The 16,174-nt window shown below is 47.2% G+C and overlaps 1 protein-coding gene across 2 annotated transcripts in view; it reads left to right on the top strand.

Moving 5' to 3' along the window:
- The window catches only part of SLC9A7 (solute carrier family 9 member A7), a 130,884-nt gene that overhangs the window by 68,705 nt on the left and 46,005 nt on the right, over nt 1-16,174 (top strand). For both annotated transcript variants that reach the window (XM_040468940.1, XM_040468939.1), the window contains exons 4-7: nt 2,010-2,086; nt 4,855-4,967; nt 14,576-14,681; nt 15,022-15,163. In XM_040468940.1, coding sequence (XP_040324874.1) covers nt 2,010-2,086; nt 4,855-4,967; nt 14,576-14,681; nt 15,022-15,163 — 438 coding nt within the window. The remainder of the gene's footprint in view (nt 1-2,009; nt 2,087-4,854; nt 4,968-14,575; nt 14,682-15,021; nt 15,164-16,174) is intronic.

The following is a 16,174-nucleotide window of genomic DNA, read 5'->3' as shown; positions in this document are numbered from 1 at the left end:
CCACCTGAGCCTAAGTTTTTAAGATGGCAGTCTTTCAGGCTGCCTACTGTTCATTCAGTCACTTTCCTTTTTAGATAGTCCTTATAAAGGCACTGAAATAGCTGGGTTTTGTCTGGTTTTGCCACCTGTGATTAAACCTGTTATCAATTAAATGTGTAATAACTCACCACTTAAAGGTAGCTACGGAGACAGATATTCAGACCCTTTGACCTATGCACATATAGTTATCAGGGGGACTTGGGCCTTTTTTTTTTCCCCCTAACCTGAACAAACGATCATTGGAATTAGCTTTGATTCGGTCCCGGCCATGGGGAGCCACACATGACTGGCCAAATGAGAACAGGGTGAAAGACAGAGGATTCCACCAGAATCCGGTCCTAGGGCCAGGAGGTGCTGTGCTTTCTTCCCTACGAGGATGTGGTTCTGGAGCCCTTCGACGTCTTGCATCTACACTGTATGTGAAAGCACTTTGGAAGCTGTGAGGCACATAATTAAGTACTGAGTGTAATGAGACACAAATAAGTGGCCTGGCATACCTTTCTTTTCAAGGTATGCCAATTCATATCAGCAAATACGAACAGAGACGGGTAGTTTGTGTGTGTGTGCGTGCGTGTGTGTGTGTGTGTGTGTGCGTGTGTGTGTGTGTGAGAGATTTTAGGATATGGCATGGGGGTGTTTGGGGTGGCAGATTTATATTCCTAATGTTTTGTTTGGGAAAATAATCACGCATATGAATTTACTTAACATATTCAAAGTAACCCTAGGGATGGTTACCCAGAAGAAAGCAAAAAAAAAAAAAGACTGGAGACAGTGACTGATTTAAAAGGCAGACATAATGTGTGCATAATATATACAGGCAGCACCCCCATTTGGTGACTGCTGGTGTGGCAAGCCCTTGGAGGATTCTCTTCTGAGCAGGTGGCTTAGGGGCCCTAGGCCTTCCTTGACACCTTCTTCACAGCTTCAGAGAGGGCCAAGCACTGGGCACTTCGTGGTGGCTGCTTTGATCATGCTGAGTTCTTTCCAAGCCCTGTCTTTCCCTGATGTCGCTCAGCTGGTACACTGGGACTCTCCTGCCTTTTAAAATTCTTAGATGAAGTCTTCCTGGCCCCTATTGAATTAGGGTGTTTGGGGGTTTATGGTTCGTCTGGTTTTGTTAAATAGTTCTCATTGCCCCGATGAGAGCAGCTTATGCCTTGACGAGTAAGAACCATGGCTCAGGGTCCTAAGAACCCCAAGGACAGGGACTTTCCACATCAGAATGTCCCATGGGCATAATAACTTATAAGAGCTAAAGCCGTGTGTGTGTGTGTGTGTGTGTGTGTGTGTGTGTGTGTGTGTGTGTGAAGGTAACCAGTGAATGTACAGAAGCATTGAGAGCATTGCAATTTTGCCATCTATTTCTGAATAATTGCTAGATCTTACACTGGTATAAGCATATAAACTTATACACATATATATATAAACTTACACATGGGCCCAGATTAAACGGAGCTACCTATGTTTCAGTTCTCCACTTCTGTTTTTATTGGCCCTCTTTCCCAGGCTGCAAAGATAAATCCAGAAGAATATCAGGAGATATTTCCGATGCCATGAGGCGGATACTGAGGACACTGTTTTCTGATACTGAATTTAGCAGAAAGCTCCTTAGACAGCACTTTCATACTTTATCAGTTTGAAACTTATATCTGTAATGATCTAAGGTACACCACCACCAGAAGTTACCAGTAAATAGATTGGGCTAAATCTATGAAAATGATTGGTCTACTTACACTCACTCACTCACTCTCTCACATACACTTTCTTGTTTCCTCAGTGATTAGTGGGACAAGGGATATTTTAAAACCACAATGTTTATAGCTAAACAGCTTTATTCAGGAGTAATTTCACTTCTTACTTGTTATAATGGAGGCAGTAAGTAAAGTCTCACTTTCAAGAGACTTTTACTGTGTTTCTCATGCTCAGTATCAAAAAATCACAATGTGATTCCTGCCTTTTGTTTTCTGTAGAGACACTTTTTCAGAAATCTCGGGTCTATTCTGGCTTACGCTTTCTTGGGGACTGCCGTTTCCTGCTTCATTATTGGGTAAGTTGCTCTTTGTCATTAACCAAATTAACATTCCCAAAGAGATGAGATCCACATGGGTCCACAGAGTTGGTGTTTTCCCCAGCTGTACTGAAATACACTTGACACATTCCATCCTGGGAGCTTCAAGTGGACAGTGCGTTGATTTGATACATTTAGAAATTGCACAGTCATTACCACCATCGTATTAGCTACCACCTTCAGCCTGTCACATCGTTACCATTTCTTTCTTGTGATGAGAACATTTGAGACCTACTCTCTTAGCAAAATTCAAGTATGCAATACAGTATTATTAGCTATAATCACCATGTCGTACGTTAGATCCCCAAACTTGTTAATCATCTAACCGGAAGTTTGTTCCCTTTGAGCAACATCTCCCCGTGTCCCCTGACCCCCACCCCAGCCCCTGAACACCAGCAGAGCCCAGGATTTTGATGTTTATGATGATGTTTCGATGTTTATGACACATAGCTATTTAAATTAAGACTAGGCTTAATTAAAATGAAATAAAATTACACCTAGTCCCCCAATCTTGATTCCTGATAACATTCTCCAATAAAAAGAAGCAGGACGCCTTGCAGAAATCGCAGATTCTAGGGCTAGGGCAGCAAATACATGAGATAAGAACAGGGCATAGATAGCACAGTGCCAAAAAAAGCAAGAAAGCGCCCAGAAAACAGACACATGGAAGAACTTAGAGCATGTCAAAGAGACACAGAGCCAACCTGAAAGTTCCCCCAAGGCCAATGGCCAAAGAACAACAAAATAACATCGTACTGGTCCCAAACCATGAAGCAAACCTCTGAGTGTCTACTGATGTAGACACTGCTGATTGGGCGAGGGGCGCCTGGGTGGCTCAGTCGGTTGGGCGTCCGACTTCGGCTCAGGTCGTGAGCTCACGGCTTGTGGGTTCAAGCCCTGTGTCGGGCTCTGTGCTGACACCTCGGAGCCTGGACCCTGCTTCGGATTCTGTGTCTCCCTCTCTCTCTCTCTGCCCTTCCCCTGCTCATGCTCTGTCTCTCTCAAGAATAAATAAACATTAAACATTTAAATAAAATAAAAAAATAAATAAATGATTGGGAGAATAAATAAATGGGGGAGAGGTGACGGATCTCCTGTGCAGAAGAGTTCCAAATAAGGTATGTCGATCCCCGCCCCCACCCTGCAGGTGAAGGAATGTACCTCCCCTCCTGCTCTGTTTGCAGGCTGTTCGCAGTGATTTCCTTCCTTCCACGGAGTACAGGGAGGGGGGTTTGCAGGCAGTAGTGGTAAATCGCACTGATACTCTGCCCCCTTGATGTTTGTGATGACAGTGGCACTTTACCCCCCGCCAAACACATTACCTTGGTGTAGTCATGAGAAAAAAGTCCAACGCGTCCCAGCTGAGGGACATTCTACAGAGCGCCTGACCAGTGCTCCTCAAAACTGCCAAGGTCATCAAAAACCACACGAGGTCTGAGAGATTGTCACAGCCAGGAGGAGACTAAAGAGACATGAGGGCTCAGTGTCGTGTGGTATCCTGGCTGGGATCCTGGAACAGAAAAGGGACGTTAGGTAAAAGCTGAGAAAATCTGAAGAAAGTGTGGACCTTAGTTAATTTTTAAAAACTTAGCCGGAAAGCTGGAGATACAAGGCCAGGGCCTTCCATGTGGCCAGAATAGAAGGGGCTCAGGCTTTGTCCTTTTTGAGAGAGACGAGCCATGGAAGAGTGACAGCTTAGATTACTGGCATGGGTGGCCAGATGGGAAAAGGCCGCCAGAGAGAAGCCCAGCGCCCGAGTCTTAAGTCTGGGGGAGAAGGAAAGGGTGAGGCACGTGTGGTTCTCAGGAAATGTTTGAAAGGTAATTGACGAACAACACAAGGCAAATCAAAAGTGTATCTCAGAGTTACTGGGAATTAAAATTGAACAGTGTATCGTTCTGGGCGTCCGGGGTGCAAAGGAGAGGAGCCACGACGTGGCCCTTACCAGCAAGAGTATCATGATGAGAGCCTTAGCTGTAGCGTACAATGAGTCTATTCTGTGGTTATTTTTACTCCCCTAACCCCTGCAGCTGCCATCACCACACACACACACACACACACACACCCTTAGTGACATGTACTAGGCCTTTGAACACTCCTCACTCCTCCCATTTTGTGAGCTCTCCTGTAGGAAGTGTGCTGTAGCCAAGTTGAAATGTTTAACTTGGTGGCCTGTCTCGGGCCATGGCGCATCCTGCACAGTACAAGCAGAGAAGGAGAGGCCGCATGTGTCAATGGGTGCACTGGTATTTCACTACCACATTTAGAGAATTTGGAAACCCGTCCCAGCCGAGAAGGTGGAATGCTTAGACCTCTGTGGCCCACCCGGTTTTTCTCTCTCTCTCCAGCTTCACCCTGTGCACTCATTTCCGCAGCGTTACACTGTCTTAGAACCCTGTGAGTTTCGTGGCAATCTATCACCCACGATGCAGCGTTCTTCCTCTGCCTTAAAGTCGTTGCTAACCGAGGCCCGCGCTTTATAGCTGTGAGTAAGCACAACTTTGAGAAATCGAGTAGGCATTCAGATGTGTCAGCGCCACGACGTTAACTGCAAACCATTTGTTGGTGCCAAAGCCTTATCCGCACGTGTTCCTGGTGAGAGTGTCCAACCACAACAGCTGCCCGATGTTTTCACAGATCACTCTCGAACTACGGTATTCCGGTGCTGCTCGGTTCGTGTGTCGGCTAGGCTACCCAGGCGGGGTCTCGTTTCCTCTTCTGACGCAGTTTACCTTCCCTTCTTACAGGAATCTCATGTACGGTGTAGTGAAGCTCATGAAGGTCGTGGGGCAGCTCTCGGATAAGTTTTACTACACAGACTGTCTCTTTTTCGGAGCCATCATCTCTGCCACTGACCCAGGTATTTTGCACATATTGGCTTCGTCATTCTGATATTCTAGTAGTTACATCTTAAAACGTACAGAGCGATCGTTAACTCTGGTTGCGGTACAGAGACTAAATAGAAGTAGCACGGAATGGTGGAGGAAGAGACCGGAAGTGGTCTAACAGAGGTAGATGGCTTTTGTAAGAAGGGTGTGCGTTTCCCTTTTATTTCTTTTTTTTAATTTTTAAAAATTTATTTGTTATGAGGTTGGGTACATGGGAGTAGGGGACGGGGCAGAGAGAGAGCATCCCAAGCAGGCTCCCGGCTGTCATTTTGCACCGCTGGAACTCTGTACCCGTTAAACAGTGACTCCCCCCGTTTGCACCTCCCTCCAGTCCCTGGTAACCGACCATCCTGCTTTCTGAACCTGTGACTTCGACTACCGTAGATATGTTAGAGAAGTGGAATCGTACAGCGCTTGTCTTCTTGTGCTGGGCTTATTTCACTCAGCGTAACATCTTCAAGGTTCATTTCTGTTGTCGCAGGTGTCAAAGCTGAATAATATTCCATTGTGCATATATACCACGTTTTGTTTATCTGTCCATCGGCAACGGGACACTTGGGTTGCTTCCACCTGTATTTCTTTCCCTTTTGTCTTTCATTTCAGAATGTCTAATGTGGTCATAATTTCCGCACCAAGACGGTCTTCTTCCTCCGTGGCTTGCCTTTGGCCTCATTTAGGAAATACATCATTTCTTTTTTTTTTTTTCTTTAATGTTTATTTATTTATTTTTGAGAGACAGAGAGAGAGAGAACGCACAAGCAGGGGAGGGCCAGAGAGAGAGGAGACACAGAATCCGAAGCAGGCTCCAGGCTCTGAGATGTCCGCACAGAGCCCGACGCGGGGCTCGAACTCACGAACCGTGAGATCATGACCTGAGCCAAAGTCGGACCCTCAACTGACTGAGCCACCCAGGTGCCCCGGAAATACATCATTTCATTTAAATAAGGCCTTTTCTTGGGGCGCCTGGGTGACTCAGTCGGTTGAGGGTCAGACTCTTGATTTCGGCTCAGGGTCATGTCGGGCTCTGTGCTGAGCGTGGGTCCCGCTTAGGATTCTCTCTCTCTCTCTCTCTCTCTCTCTGCCCCTCTCCCCCACTGGCACTCTCTCTCTCTAAAATAAAATTAAAGGGGCGCCTGGGTGGCGCAGTCGGTTAAGCGTCCGACTTCAGCCAGGTCACGATCTCGCGGTCCGTGAGTTCGAGCCCCGCGTTGGGCTCTGGGCTGATGGCTCAGAGCCTGGAGCCTGTTTCCGATTCTGTGTCTCCCTCTCTCTCTGCCCCTCGCCCGTTCATGCTCTGTCTCTCTCTGTCCCAAAAATAAATAAACGTTGAAAAAAAAATTTTTTTTTTTAAAATAATAAAAAATAAAAAATAAAATAAAATAAAATTAAAAATAAATAAGCCCTTTTTGTAGTGGAAATGTACTCTGGTACCACTGGAGTGAATGTAATGTTATTTGTAAACTCCTTTGCTCCGTGACCTGGTTCCTATTAATAAATCTCTTACCTTGTATTTTTCAAGCGTTAGTTGAGCCAGTTCTTAAAAGTGGAATTATTATATGCCCCCTTCCTCCGCAGCTCAAAAACAAACAGAAACCCTCTCCTCTCAAAGGTAGAACCTACAATTAAATCAGTTCGCATAAAGTAGTCACAGCTATTCCTTCCTATAATGTCAACCCCCGAGAGTACATCGTAGGCAAAGAATTTGCAGAGACATGGTGGAGGCCCAAGAGTGGCGGTGGAAAGGCCCGCTAACCTTCTGGACAGCAGTGATTTTAAAGCTACTAAGATTCTCCCTACCACACAACTGCACCACCTCTCGGGGGAGTCCCTTAGGTCAGTGCGATGGTGGAAATGTTCTATGTTCTGTGCCCAGTCCAGTATGGTAGCCAGTAGCCACATGTGGCTATTGAGCACTTAAAATATGGGGTAATGCAACTGAAGAACCGATTTTAAAATTTTATTTCATGTTAAGCAACTTAAATAGCTACCTGTGCCCAGTGGCTACCATATTGGGTGGCACGGCCCTAGACAGTCGTATGGGTCTGAAAAACATCACTGTTCCAAAACCATTGACCTCTCTTAGCCCCATAACTTATTAAAAGCACTAAGCAAATTGATATCGAAGGCTTGGCTGGTTGAAGCACCCTGGTTTTTGAGAAAGAGCGCGGGGTGTGGAGTTACAGGGGTAAGTTTGAGCTCCAGCCCTGCCAGTCACTGACCAGGGTGGCATGGGCACACTTTCTCTGCTCCATGTCAGTTGCTGCATTCATGAGGAAGGAGTAATGATATCTATTTCCCAGGGCTATTGCGAATAGTAAATGAACTAACAGGTATAAAGCACTGACCATAGCATCTGCTAATCACGTTGGTCTCTATCCACATCTGGCTCAGGCAGAAATTTCCTTGTTTTCCCCATTTAAAAAAAAAAATGGTCTCTCCTTTTGGTTTCGCTATCCCGGTTCTGTTTTGTTTTGTTTTTAAGCTTATTTCTTTTTTTTTTTTCAACGTTTTTTTTTTTTATTTATTTTTGGGACAGAGAGAGACAGAGCATGAACGGGGGAGGGGCAGAGAGAGAGGGAGACACAGAATCGGAAACAGGCTCCAGGCTCTGAGCCATCAGCCCAGAGCCCAACGCGGGGCTCAAACTCACGGACCGCGAGATCGTGACCTGGCTGAAGACGGACGCTTAACCGACTGCGCCACCCAGGCGCCCCAAGCTTATTTCTTTTTGTAGCCATCTCTACACCCAACATGGGACTCGAACTCATGACCCTGAGATCAAAAGTTGCGTGCTCTACCAACCAAGCCAGCCAGGCACCCCCCCTCTAGGTTTTTTTATTTTATTTATTTTTTTTTTATTTTTTTTTAACGTTTATTTATTTTTGAGACAGAGAGAGACAGAGCATGAATGGGAGAGGATCAGAGAGAGAGGGAGACACAGAATCTGAAACAGGCTCCAGGCTCTGAGCTGTCGGCACAGAGCCCGACGCGGGGCTCGAACTCACGGACCATGAGATCATGACCTGAGCCGAAGTCGGACGCTTAACCAACTGAGCCACCCAGGTGCCCCTAGGACATTAACTTTAACTACTTTTTAGTGGAAATCTTTCTGAAATGTCGACACAGGTTTCCAAATCGGTGATCGGTGGCGCCAGTAATTTTCTAGTCGCATCACCCGGGCTGCCCAGTCAGTCTCTTGCTTGTCTTTTGAGGCTCAGGTCCCATCTGCCACCTGCCTACACGCACTCCCCTACCTCCTCCAGTGACTCGCGCCCACGGCTCTTGAGTCGAGCCTATTTTGTACTTAACGCTACTCACCACTGTGTACTGAGGGTTTGCAAGTGCTAAGTGCCCTTTAGTACACACGTGAAGTGTTCAGGCCAAGTTAGTCGAAGGAACAAATCCCGGTTCTTGATTTTCCCTTCTTCCTCTGTCTGCTCTTTTATTTTACCCCCGCTACTTTTTAGATACCCGTACCAGAGGCCTTCGGTCAACTACTCGTCATTCCTTAGTCCGCGCCCGGTTAGAAACAGCTGTTGTGATCCTGCTGTCCCTGATTTCGGGGGTCCCACTGTACAGGGGAGCAGTCTGTTTACTCCCCGCCTTGAGAGGCCACTCACGCAGTATGTCACCCCCGCCCCGTCATCTTCTGGTGGTCCATACCCACAGTGCTCCTTCCTCTTGGCCGTGCACAGGCTTGCTCAGAAGGGGCACTGCGGGGTTCGTGCCTTGTTTTATAAAGTGACGGGCGGGGAGGATGAGAGACTGAAAACCAGAGCAGCCACATTCAGAGCAGGGCTGTGTAAATGTTCATTGTGATTAGTATTAATTATGCAAGCTAGCCTTTATGGTTATGGGTGAGTTAACTGTTGTTTTTTTTTTTTTTTTTTTTTTACTTCCACTAACTAGTATTTTAGGAAAATAGTGTTTAAAGTCAAAAGGGGGGCGCCTGGGTGGCTCAGGTGGTTAAGCATCTGACTTCAGCTCAGGTCATGATCTCCTAGTTCGTGGGTTCGAGCCCCACATCAGGCTCCACGCTGGTGGTACGGAGCCTGCTTGGGATTCTCTCTCTCTCCCTCTTTCTCTCTGCCCCTTCCTCATGTGTGCGCCCTCTCCCTCTCTCTCTCAAAATAAACTGTAAAAAAATTTAAAAAAAAAAAACATTTCTAAAAAGAAAATAAAGTCACGGGGCTTCTGGAAAATCACAGAGCTTAAACCCCCCACTTCACTAAATCTTTGGACTTTGCTGTGTGCTAAGCTCTCATAGCCAGTTGGCGGCTACGTGGGATGGCTCCTCTTTGCCCCTCCAGATTTACTCACCACCCTCCTTTTGGCACCAAGAGGCTGGTTTGTGTGGAAGATTTCAAAGTCCCTTTGCCGGCTGGTTTCTCCTGGGACGTGTCCACAGGGGAGCACCAGTGGGAGACCAGAAGGAGGGTGGAGACATAGACCAGCTCCTGGTTCGGCAGAGTCACGCCTCCTCTGGACCCTCCAGGCCGAGGGATGGTATAAAAGCTCCCCGTTTTCACCCGCACGTGCTGTCCTCTCTCTCTTGTGGTTTCCCCACAGTTTGCCCACACTGCTGTAAATAATCCCTTTATTAAACGCTTCTCAAGTTGCTCAGTTCGAGGGTGCTGTTTCCTGCCAGGACCCTGATTGATAACGTCCTGGGCCCCACGTCTCCTGGGCTGCCCATCCATTGAGACCAGCCTCTAGCAGTCTTGCGTCCCTGAGTGACTGGTGTGACCACAGGCCTCCGGTGCCAGCCCCCCAGTGGACGTGTCACAGGAATGATGGATAAAACTGCTCCTGCGTTCGACCACTGAGATTTTAGGAGTTTGGATGCTGTAGCAGAAAGCAGCCCATCAGACCCGTTTTCTCATCTCTGAATTAGCGGAAATAATAATACTGCCCACCTAGGGTTTTGTGAGGCCTAAATGACACTGTCCAGTGTTCAGCAGAGGGGCGCCTGGGTGACTCAGTCGGTTGAGCATCCGGCTTCGGCTCAGGTCACGATCTCGCAGTTCGTGAGTTCCGGCCCTGCGTCGGGCTCTCTGCTGTCAGTGCAGAGCCCGCTTTGGGTCCCCTGTCCCCCATTCTCTCTGCCCCTCCCCCACTCTTGCTCTCTCAAAAATAAGTAAGCATTAAAAATAACGTTTAGCATAGTGCCTGCTTCATGGTAAGCCCTTAGTAATTGTGGTTTATTATTATTAGCATTGTTAATTTTTCTTTCGTATTGGGTTAAAACAAGATAATTCTTGGGGCGCCTGGGTGGCTCCGTTGGTTAAGTGTCCACCTCTTGATTTCAGCGCATGTCACGATCTCACGGTTCATGAGATCGAGCCCTGCGTCTGGCTCTGCACCGACATGGCAGAGCCTGCTTGGGTTTCTCCCTCTCCCTATCTTTCTGCCCCTCTCCTGTGCTCGCTCTCTCTCTCTCTCTCTCTTTCTTTCTCAAAATGAACAAACTTTTTTTTAAAAAGAGAGTTCTTGTCACAGAGTGATGAGGTACTAGAATAAAGGTTTTGTGTTAGAGTTCTTCACAGAAACAGAATATATAGGTGTGTGTGTGTGTGTATGTGTGTATGTGGAGAGAGAGAGAGAGGGAGAGAGAGAGAGAGAGAGAAAAGAGATTTATTGGTTATAAAGAATTGGCTTCTGTGATTATGGAGGCTGAGAAGTCCCCACATCTGCTGTCCAGAGGCCTGAGAACCAGGAAAGCCAATGGCGTAGTCCCAAGCCGAGTCCAAAGGCAGGAGATTTCTGCCTTCAACTGAAGTGTTAATCTCATCCCAAACCTCACAGACAAACCCAGAATAATGTTTAATCAAATATCTGAGGTCCCCATGGCCCAGTCAGGTTGGCCCATAAAATTAACCAGCACAGATTTTCTCTAAGGAGCCACAGATACTGTTCATGCAGTAAATAATCCAGGGGCGCCCGGGTGGCTTAGTCGGTTGGTTGAGGGTCCGACTCTGGATTTCGGCTCAGGGCATGATCTCACAGTCGTGAGATCTAGCCCTCGGTCGGGCTGTGTGCTGGGTGTGGAGCCTGCATGGGATCCTCTCTCTCCCTCTCCCTCTGCCCCTCCCCAACTCATACTCTTACAGTAGATAGATAGATAGATAGATAGATAGATAGATAGATAGATAGATAATCCAGAAAATAAGATGTTTTCAGTCAAATCCCTAAAGATTTTTTCCTATTGTGTCACCCAGTAAACTGTATTTAAGGGTGGAGGAAAGAGATTGACATGTCCTCTAGGAACTGTGGCTTCTGGTAGTGCCCCCCTGTTGATGTCCCGCTACTGTTTGAACGGTTAGAGTAGCGATTGGAGCACGGAGGGGCATCATTGCCTGGGGCAGCCTCCGGACACAGTCAACATCTTTCATATCCACATCACTTCTTTCTTCCCCTCTACAAATGAATTAAACTTACTTGAAAAGGAAAGCACGACAGGGAGAGTGTAGTTTGGGAATCTTCCTTAACCCCTAACAGAAATAGAGAAAGCAGGAAAGCAAAAGGAAAACCAGAGCTCCAGCTAGCTGACGGAGGGCCCATGAATCCCCAAATATTGAACTGCCAGCAGCAGGGGGACTTAGGGATCCGAACAGCAGCTGTACAGGAGGAAGCAGAGGTGAGAATAGGAGGGAACTTTCCTACAAGTATTCACCCTCAAAAGGAGGGGTCCCCGCCTGGAGTAAAGAACTTTGTAGGCATATCGGATAACAACCGTTACAGTTGGGAGGTGCTTTACAGGCTCTGATTTGTGGTTGACAACGGGCGAGGACACTGGAGGAGGTGTGAGGCTGCTAGAGAGACCTGAGCCCTCAGGGCTCTCAAAAAAACACCCGGTGAAAATCTCTCTGGAAGGACAGAACCACTCCCTAAAAATGAACCGCTGGGACCACGGACCCTGCTTGACAGGGCATTAAAGGAGAAAGCAAGCTCAGATGCCAATAGAACACAGAGGAAGTGGATTTCATTGAATATTGAGGAGGTGGCGGGGCGCCTGGGTGGCTCAGTTGATTAAGCGTCCGACTCCCAGCTCAGGTCATGATCTCGCATTCGTGGGTTCGAGCCCCGTGTCGGGCTCTGTGCAGACAGCTTGGAACCTGGAGCCTGCTTCGGACTCTGTGTCTCCCTCTCTCTCTGCCCCTCCCCTGCTTGCGCTCTGTCTCTCTCTCTCTCTCTCTCTCTCTCTCTCTCTCTCTCTCAAAAAAATAAACACAAAGAAAATTATTGAGAGGGTGGCTACCCTCAGGGGCCATATTTTCAATGTTTCAATGTAAAACCAGCAGAGGGAGCCCTAGAACCATGAAAGGAGAAAAACTATTCTGGGTCTTCCCATCTCACCTAACAGCGAGCAGTAGACACAGATTGGTGAATCGGACGCAAGCATGTTGTAAGAAAAAAAAATGAAGATCACCCTTCCAAATAATAAAGTTGCAGATAATTAAGTCGTATCAGCAAAATCGGGTACCAAAGCACACTAAGACTAATATTCCAATAGAAGCTAAAGGAAATTGAGAAAGCGATAGAGGTTATGAAAGAACTGTATATCTCAGGATTGGAAAATTCAGAAATTAGAGGGGTAAAACAGTGGAGCATTATGGAAAGAGTTGACAGGAAGAAACAGACAAGGAACCCGGGCAGTAAACGAGATGTAAAAAAGCATTAAAAAAAAAATAAATTTAGGGGAACCTGGGTGGCTGTTAGTTGAGCATCCAACTCTTGATTTCGGCTCAGGTCATGATCCCAGGGTCATGGGATCGAGCCCGGCATTCGGCCCCATACTGAGCGTGGAGCCGGCTTGGGATTCCCCCTTTCTCCCTCTGCCCTCTCCCCGGCTCACGCGTGTTTTTTTTTTTTTTTTTTTCTCTTTCTCTCTCTCTCAAATAAAAAAAATAATAATAAGGGGCACCTGGGTGGTTTAACGTCGGTTAAACGTCCAACTTCAGCTCAGGCCATGATCTCGCATTTCATGGGTTCAAGCCCCACGTCGAGCCCTCTGCTGTCAGCGCAGATCCTGTCTCCCTCTCTCTGCCCCCCACTCACTTGTGCTCTCTCTAAAATAAAATTTAAAAAAAGCAGAAGGTAGTTGGGGTGTGAATGTTGAGAAGCTTTCAGGGGGTCTGCATAAGGTCCAAGCTGATTTAATAATAGTAAAACGTTATTTGTCTTTCTTAATGTCCATTTTTTTCATGACCGTGCAGTATTGTGGAGTTTCCCAGAGGCTACATAACATGTAGTGCTGACTATCTGTTGATCGGACACAGAAACATAAGAGAATCATCTGTCTCCCGTTAATCTGGATAGTAAAGAGATTTGAAAAACTGTAGAACAGTGGCTCTCTTCTCACTAAGTTTGTTTTGTTTTGGAAAATATAATTATTTTTCGTTACACACACGGACGTTAACATATGATGGGTTCGTTAGTAATTTTAAGTGCATAAGTATTTAAATTTTTGTTTTACTTAATACAGTAACTATCGATAGCTATAGCCCACAAAACTAAAGGTTGCCAGGTGCCTCAATAATCCTTAAGAGTATAAAGGAGTCCTGAGACCAAAAGTTTGAGAACTGCTCATCTGGAGAATAGCTGCTTTTTATTCATTAAAATTTTTTTAAATTTTTTTTAATGTTTATTTTCTGGAGAGAGAGAGAATGAATGAATGAATGAATGAGTGAATGGGGGAGGGGTACAAAGAGAGGGAGATGTGGAATCCAAAGCAGGCTCCAGGCTCCAAGCTGTCAACACAGGTCCCGACGCAGGGCCCGAACCCACGGACCACAAGATCGTGACCCAAGCTAAAGTCGGACACCCAACCACTGAGCCACCCAGGTGCCCCTAAAAATTGTTTTTAATGTTTGTTTGTTTTTGAGAGAGAGACACAGCATGAATGGGGTAGGGACAGAGAGCAAGGGAGACACAAGATCCAGAGCAGGCTCCAGGCTCCGAGCTGTCAGCACAGAGCCCGACGCTGGGCTCGAACTCATGAACCATGAGATCATGACTTGAGCCGAAGTCTGGCGCTTAATCAACTGAGCCACCCAGGCGCCCCTGGAGAATAGCTGTTTTTTAAATGTCTAAGACATGTCAAGACTATGAGCTATGACAGACATCTGCTCTGTCATAAAAGAAGACTTCCATTATCTCACAGACCTTTACTAAAGCCTTCTCCGTACCTATACTGGGTTCTGGGGACGCGGTGGTCAATGAAACAAGGTTTTTGCCTTCAAAGAGATTTCAACCCACCAGTGGAGCCAGATCACATGAACTGTGATTATTTTTCTTAAGTTCTGGAATAGCGGTATTTTCAAAGCATGATGGGATTGCGGTAGAAAGCGCATAGTCGCAGTGCAGTGTTACTAGAATCAAGCACCACATGAGACCTCATCCAGACCAGGAAGACTGTCATTTTCATTTATCCCGCAGATACACAACCTGTCCTTGACTCCCTTACTGTCTCCCAAACCACCCTGTCCCGCCAAAGGCAGGAATTGCCTCTCTGCATTTGTCATCAGTGGCTTAAAGTCAGAAACTGAAACGAATTTATTTGCTTTGTGCTCATTTTTAGTGACCGTACTGGCGATATTTAACGAACTGCACGCAGACGTGGACCTCTACGCACTCCTGTTTGGAGAAAGCGTCCTGAATGATGCTGTTGCCATCGTCCTGTCCTCGTAAGTAACAGCATTTCTTCCCCGACGAAGAGAGAGTCTGGCTTCCTGAATGCTCTGGGCCACATTCAGAGGCTTATCTTAAAAGCGTTCAACATTGAACTGGCTAGTTTTTTTTCAAATGAGGTTTTATCAGGTTGGTCGATAAAAGTTATGTTGCTTTGTCTGCTTGGCAGCAATCTGAATGCTGATACCAGCGTGACAGGATGGCTGTGGATGAAATGAATTATACCACGGGGAGTGCTCGGCAGAGTGTAGATGCCTATGTTTGTGGGTATTTTGGGGGACCGGGGTGTAAAGACAGTGCACTCCGTTTTAACTCTCTCTTCTGTTTAAATCCCAGGTCTATCGTTGCCTACCAGCCAGCGGGTCTGAATACTCATGCCTTTGATGCTGCTGCCTTTTTTAAATCAGTGGGCATCTTCCTAGGTATATTCAGTGGCTCTTTTACCATGGGAGCCGTAACTGGCGTCGTGACGGCTCTAATATCCTTTTGGTGGTCATCGTGCCCACCCCGGGTAGGATCGTGTGCTGTCGCGCTCGCGACAACAAGGTCTCGGTTCTCCCTTTCAGAGGTGGATTTTTTTTTTTTTTTTCTGCAGGATCCCGAAATGGGTCCCTTTGGTCAAACGTGACCGTCGAGGGTGTAGCTAAGAGTCCAAGAAAAGGTTGGGGAGTGTGACTCTGGCCGAAGCTCGGTGCCCCCCCTTTGCATTGGCTCCCTGCTGTGAACCAGTTGGGGATGCGAGTTCAGGGAAAACATTGGCTTTAGGGGGTGGTGCTGAAAAGAGCCAGGAGGAGGCAGGGGGTCAGGGACCACCACACAGGAGGCCGGGAGGGAGCAGGCTGGGAAGTACTTTAGATTCCAGCTCGCCACTGCCACCTACTGTTACGGGTCACGCGGGCTACTGTGGCCGCAACCACCTGCGGCCATTGGTGGGAATTACTGCAAGGTGGCCTCCCTCAAGCGAAGGATGGTATCATCTTGAGTTAAACGCCGACCAAGCGACGTAAAAGCACAGTGTGGAATGAGCAGGCGGCCCCCGGGCAGATGTGCTGAGTCCTTCGTCATATCTTTCGACGGCGCCACTGCCCAGTACAAGGTAACAGGAGCCGCACGTGCCGGCCGCATTGTCTCAGCCTCCGATCATTGTACAAATTATCAATGAGACTTTATACATTCATTTGTATATTAAATCTTTGAGACGTGGCACATATTTTGCGCTTCCCGCGTATCTCAGTTCGGACTAGCCACACGCCACGCATTCAGCAGCCACGTGTGGCTAGCGGCTGCCATATTGGATGGCGCGGATCCAGTTGCTTTCTTCACAGAGGCCCTTTAGATGCCCCGGGGACTTCCACTGTTCGGTGAAAGCACTCGTGAGATAGTTCCGTGCTGGACCACTGTGGAAGGGCAGTGCTATGAGGGCAATCTCTGGTCCCAGAAAGTGACACAAGCACCTTGTCGTTGCCCCTGGGGGTGTGCTTTCTTTTTC

Source organism: Herpailurus yagouaroundi, unplaced genomic scaffold, assembly GCF_014898765.1.
Source record: "Herpailurus yagouaroundi ecotype Mexico unplaced genomic scaffold, PumYag 67793, whole genome shotgun sequence".
Classification (NCBI taxonomy): Eukaryota; Metazoa; Chordata; class Mammalia; order Carnivora; family Felidae; genus Herpailurus; species Herpailurus yagouaroundi.
Note: the sequence above shows the minus strand (reverse complement) of the source record. Positions and strands in the feature narration are given on the sequence as shown.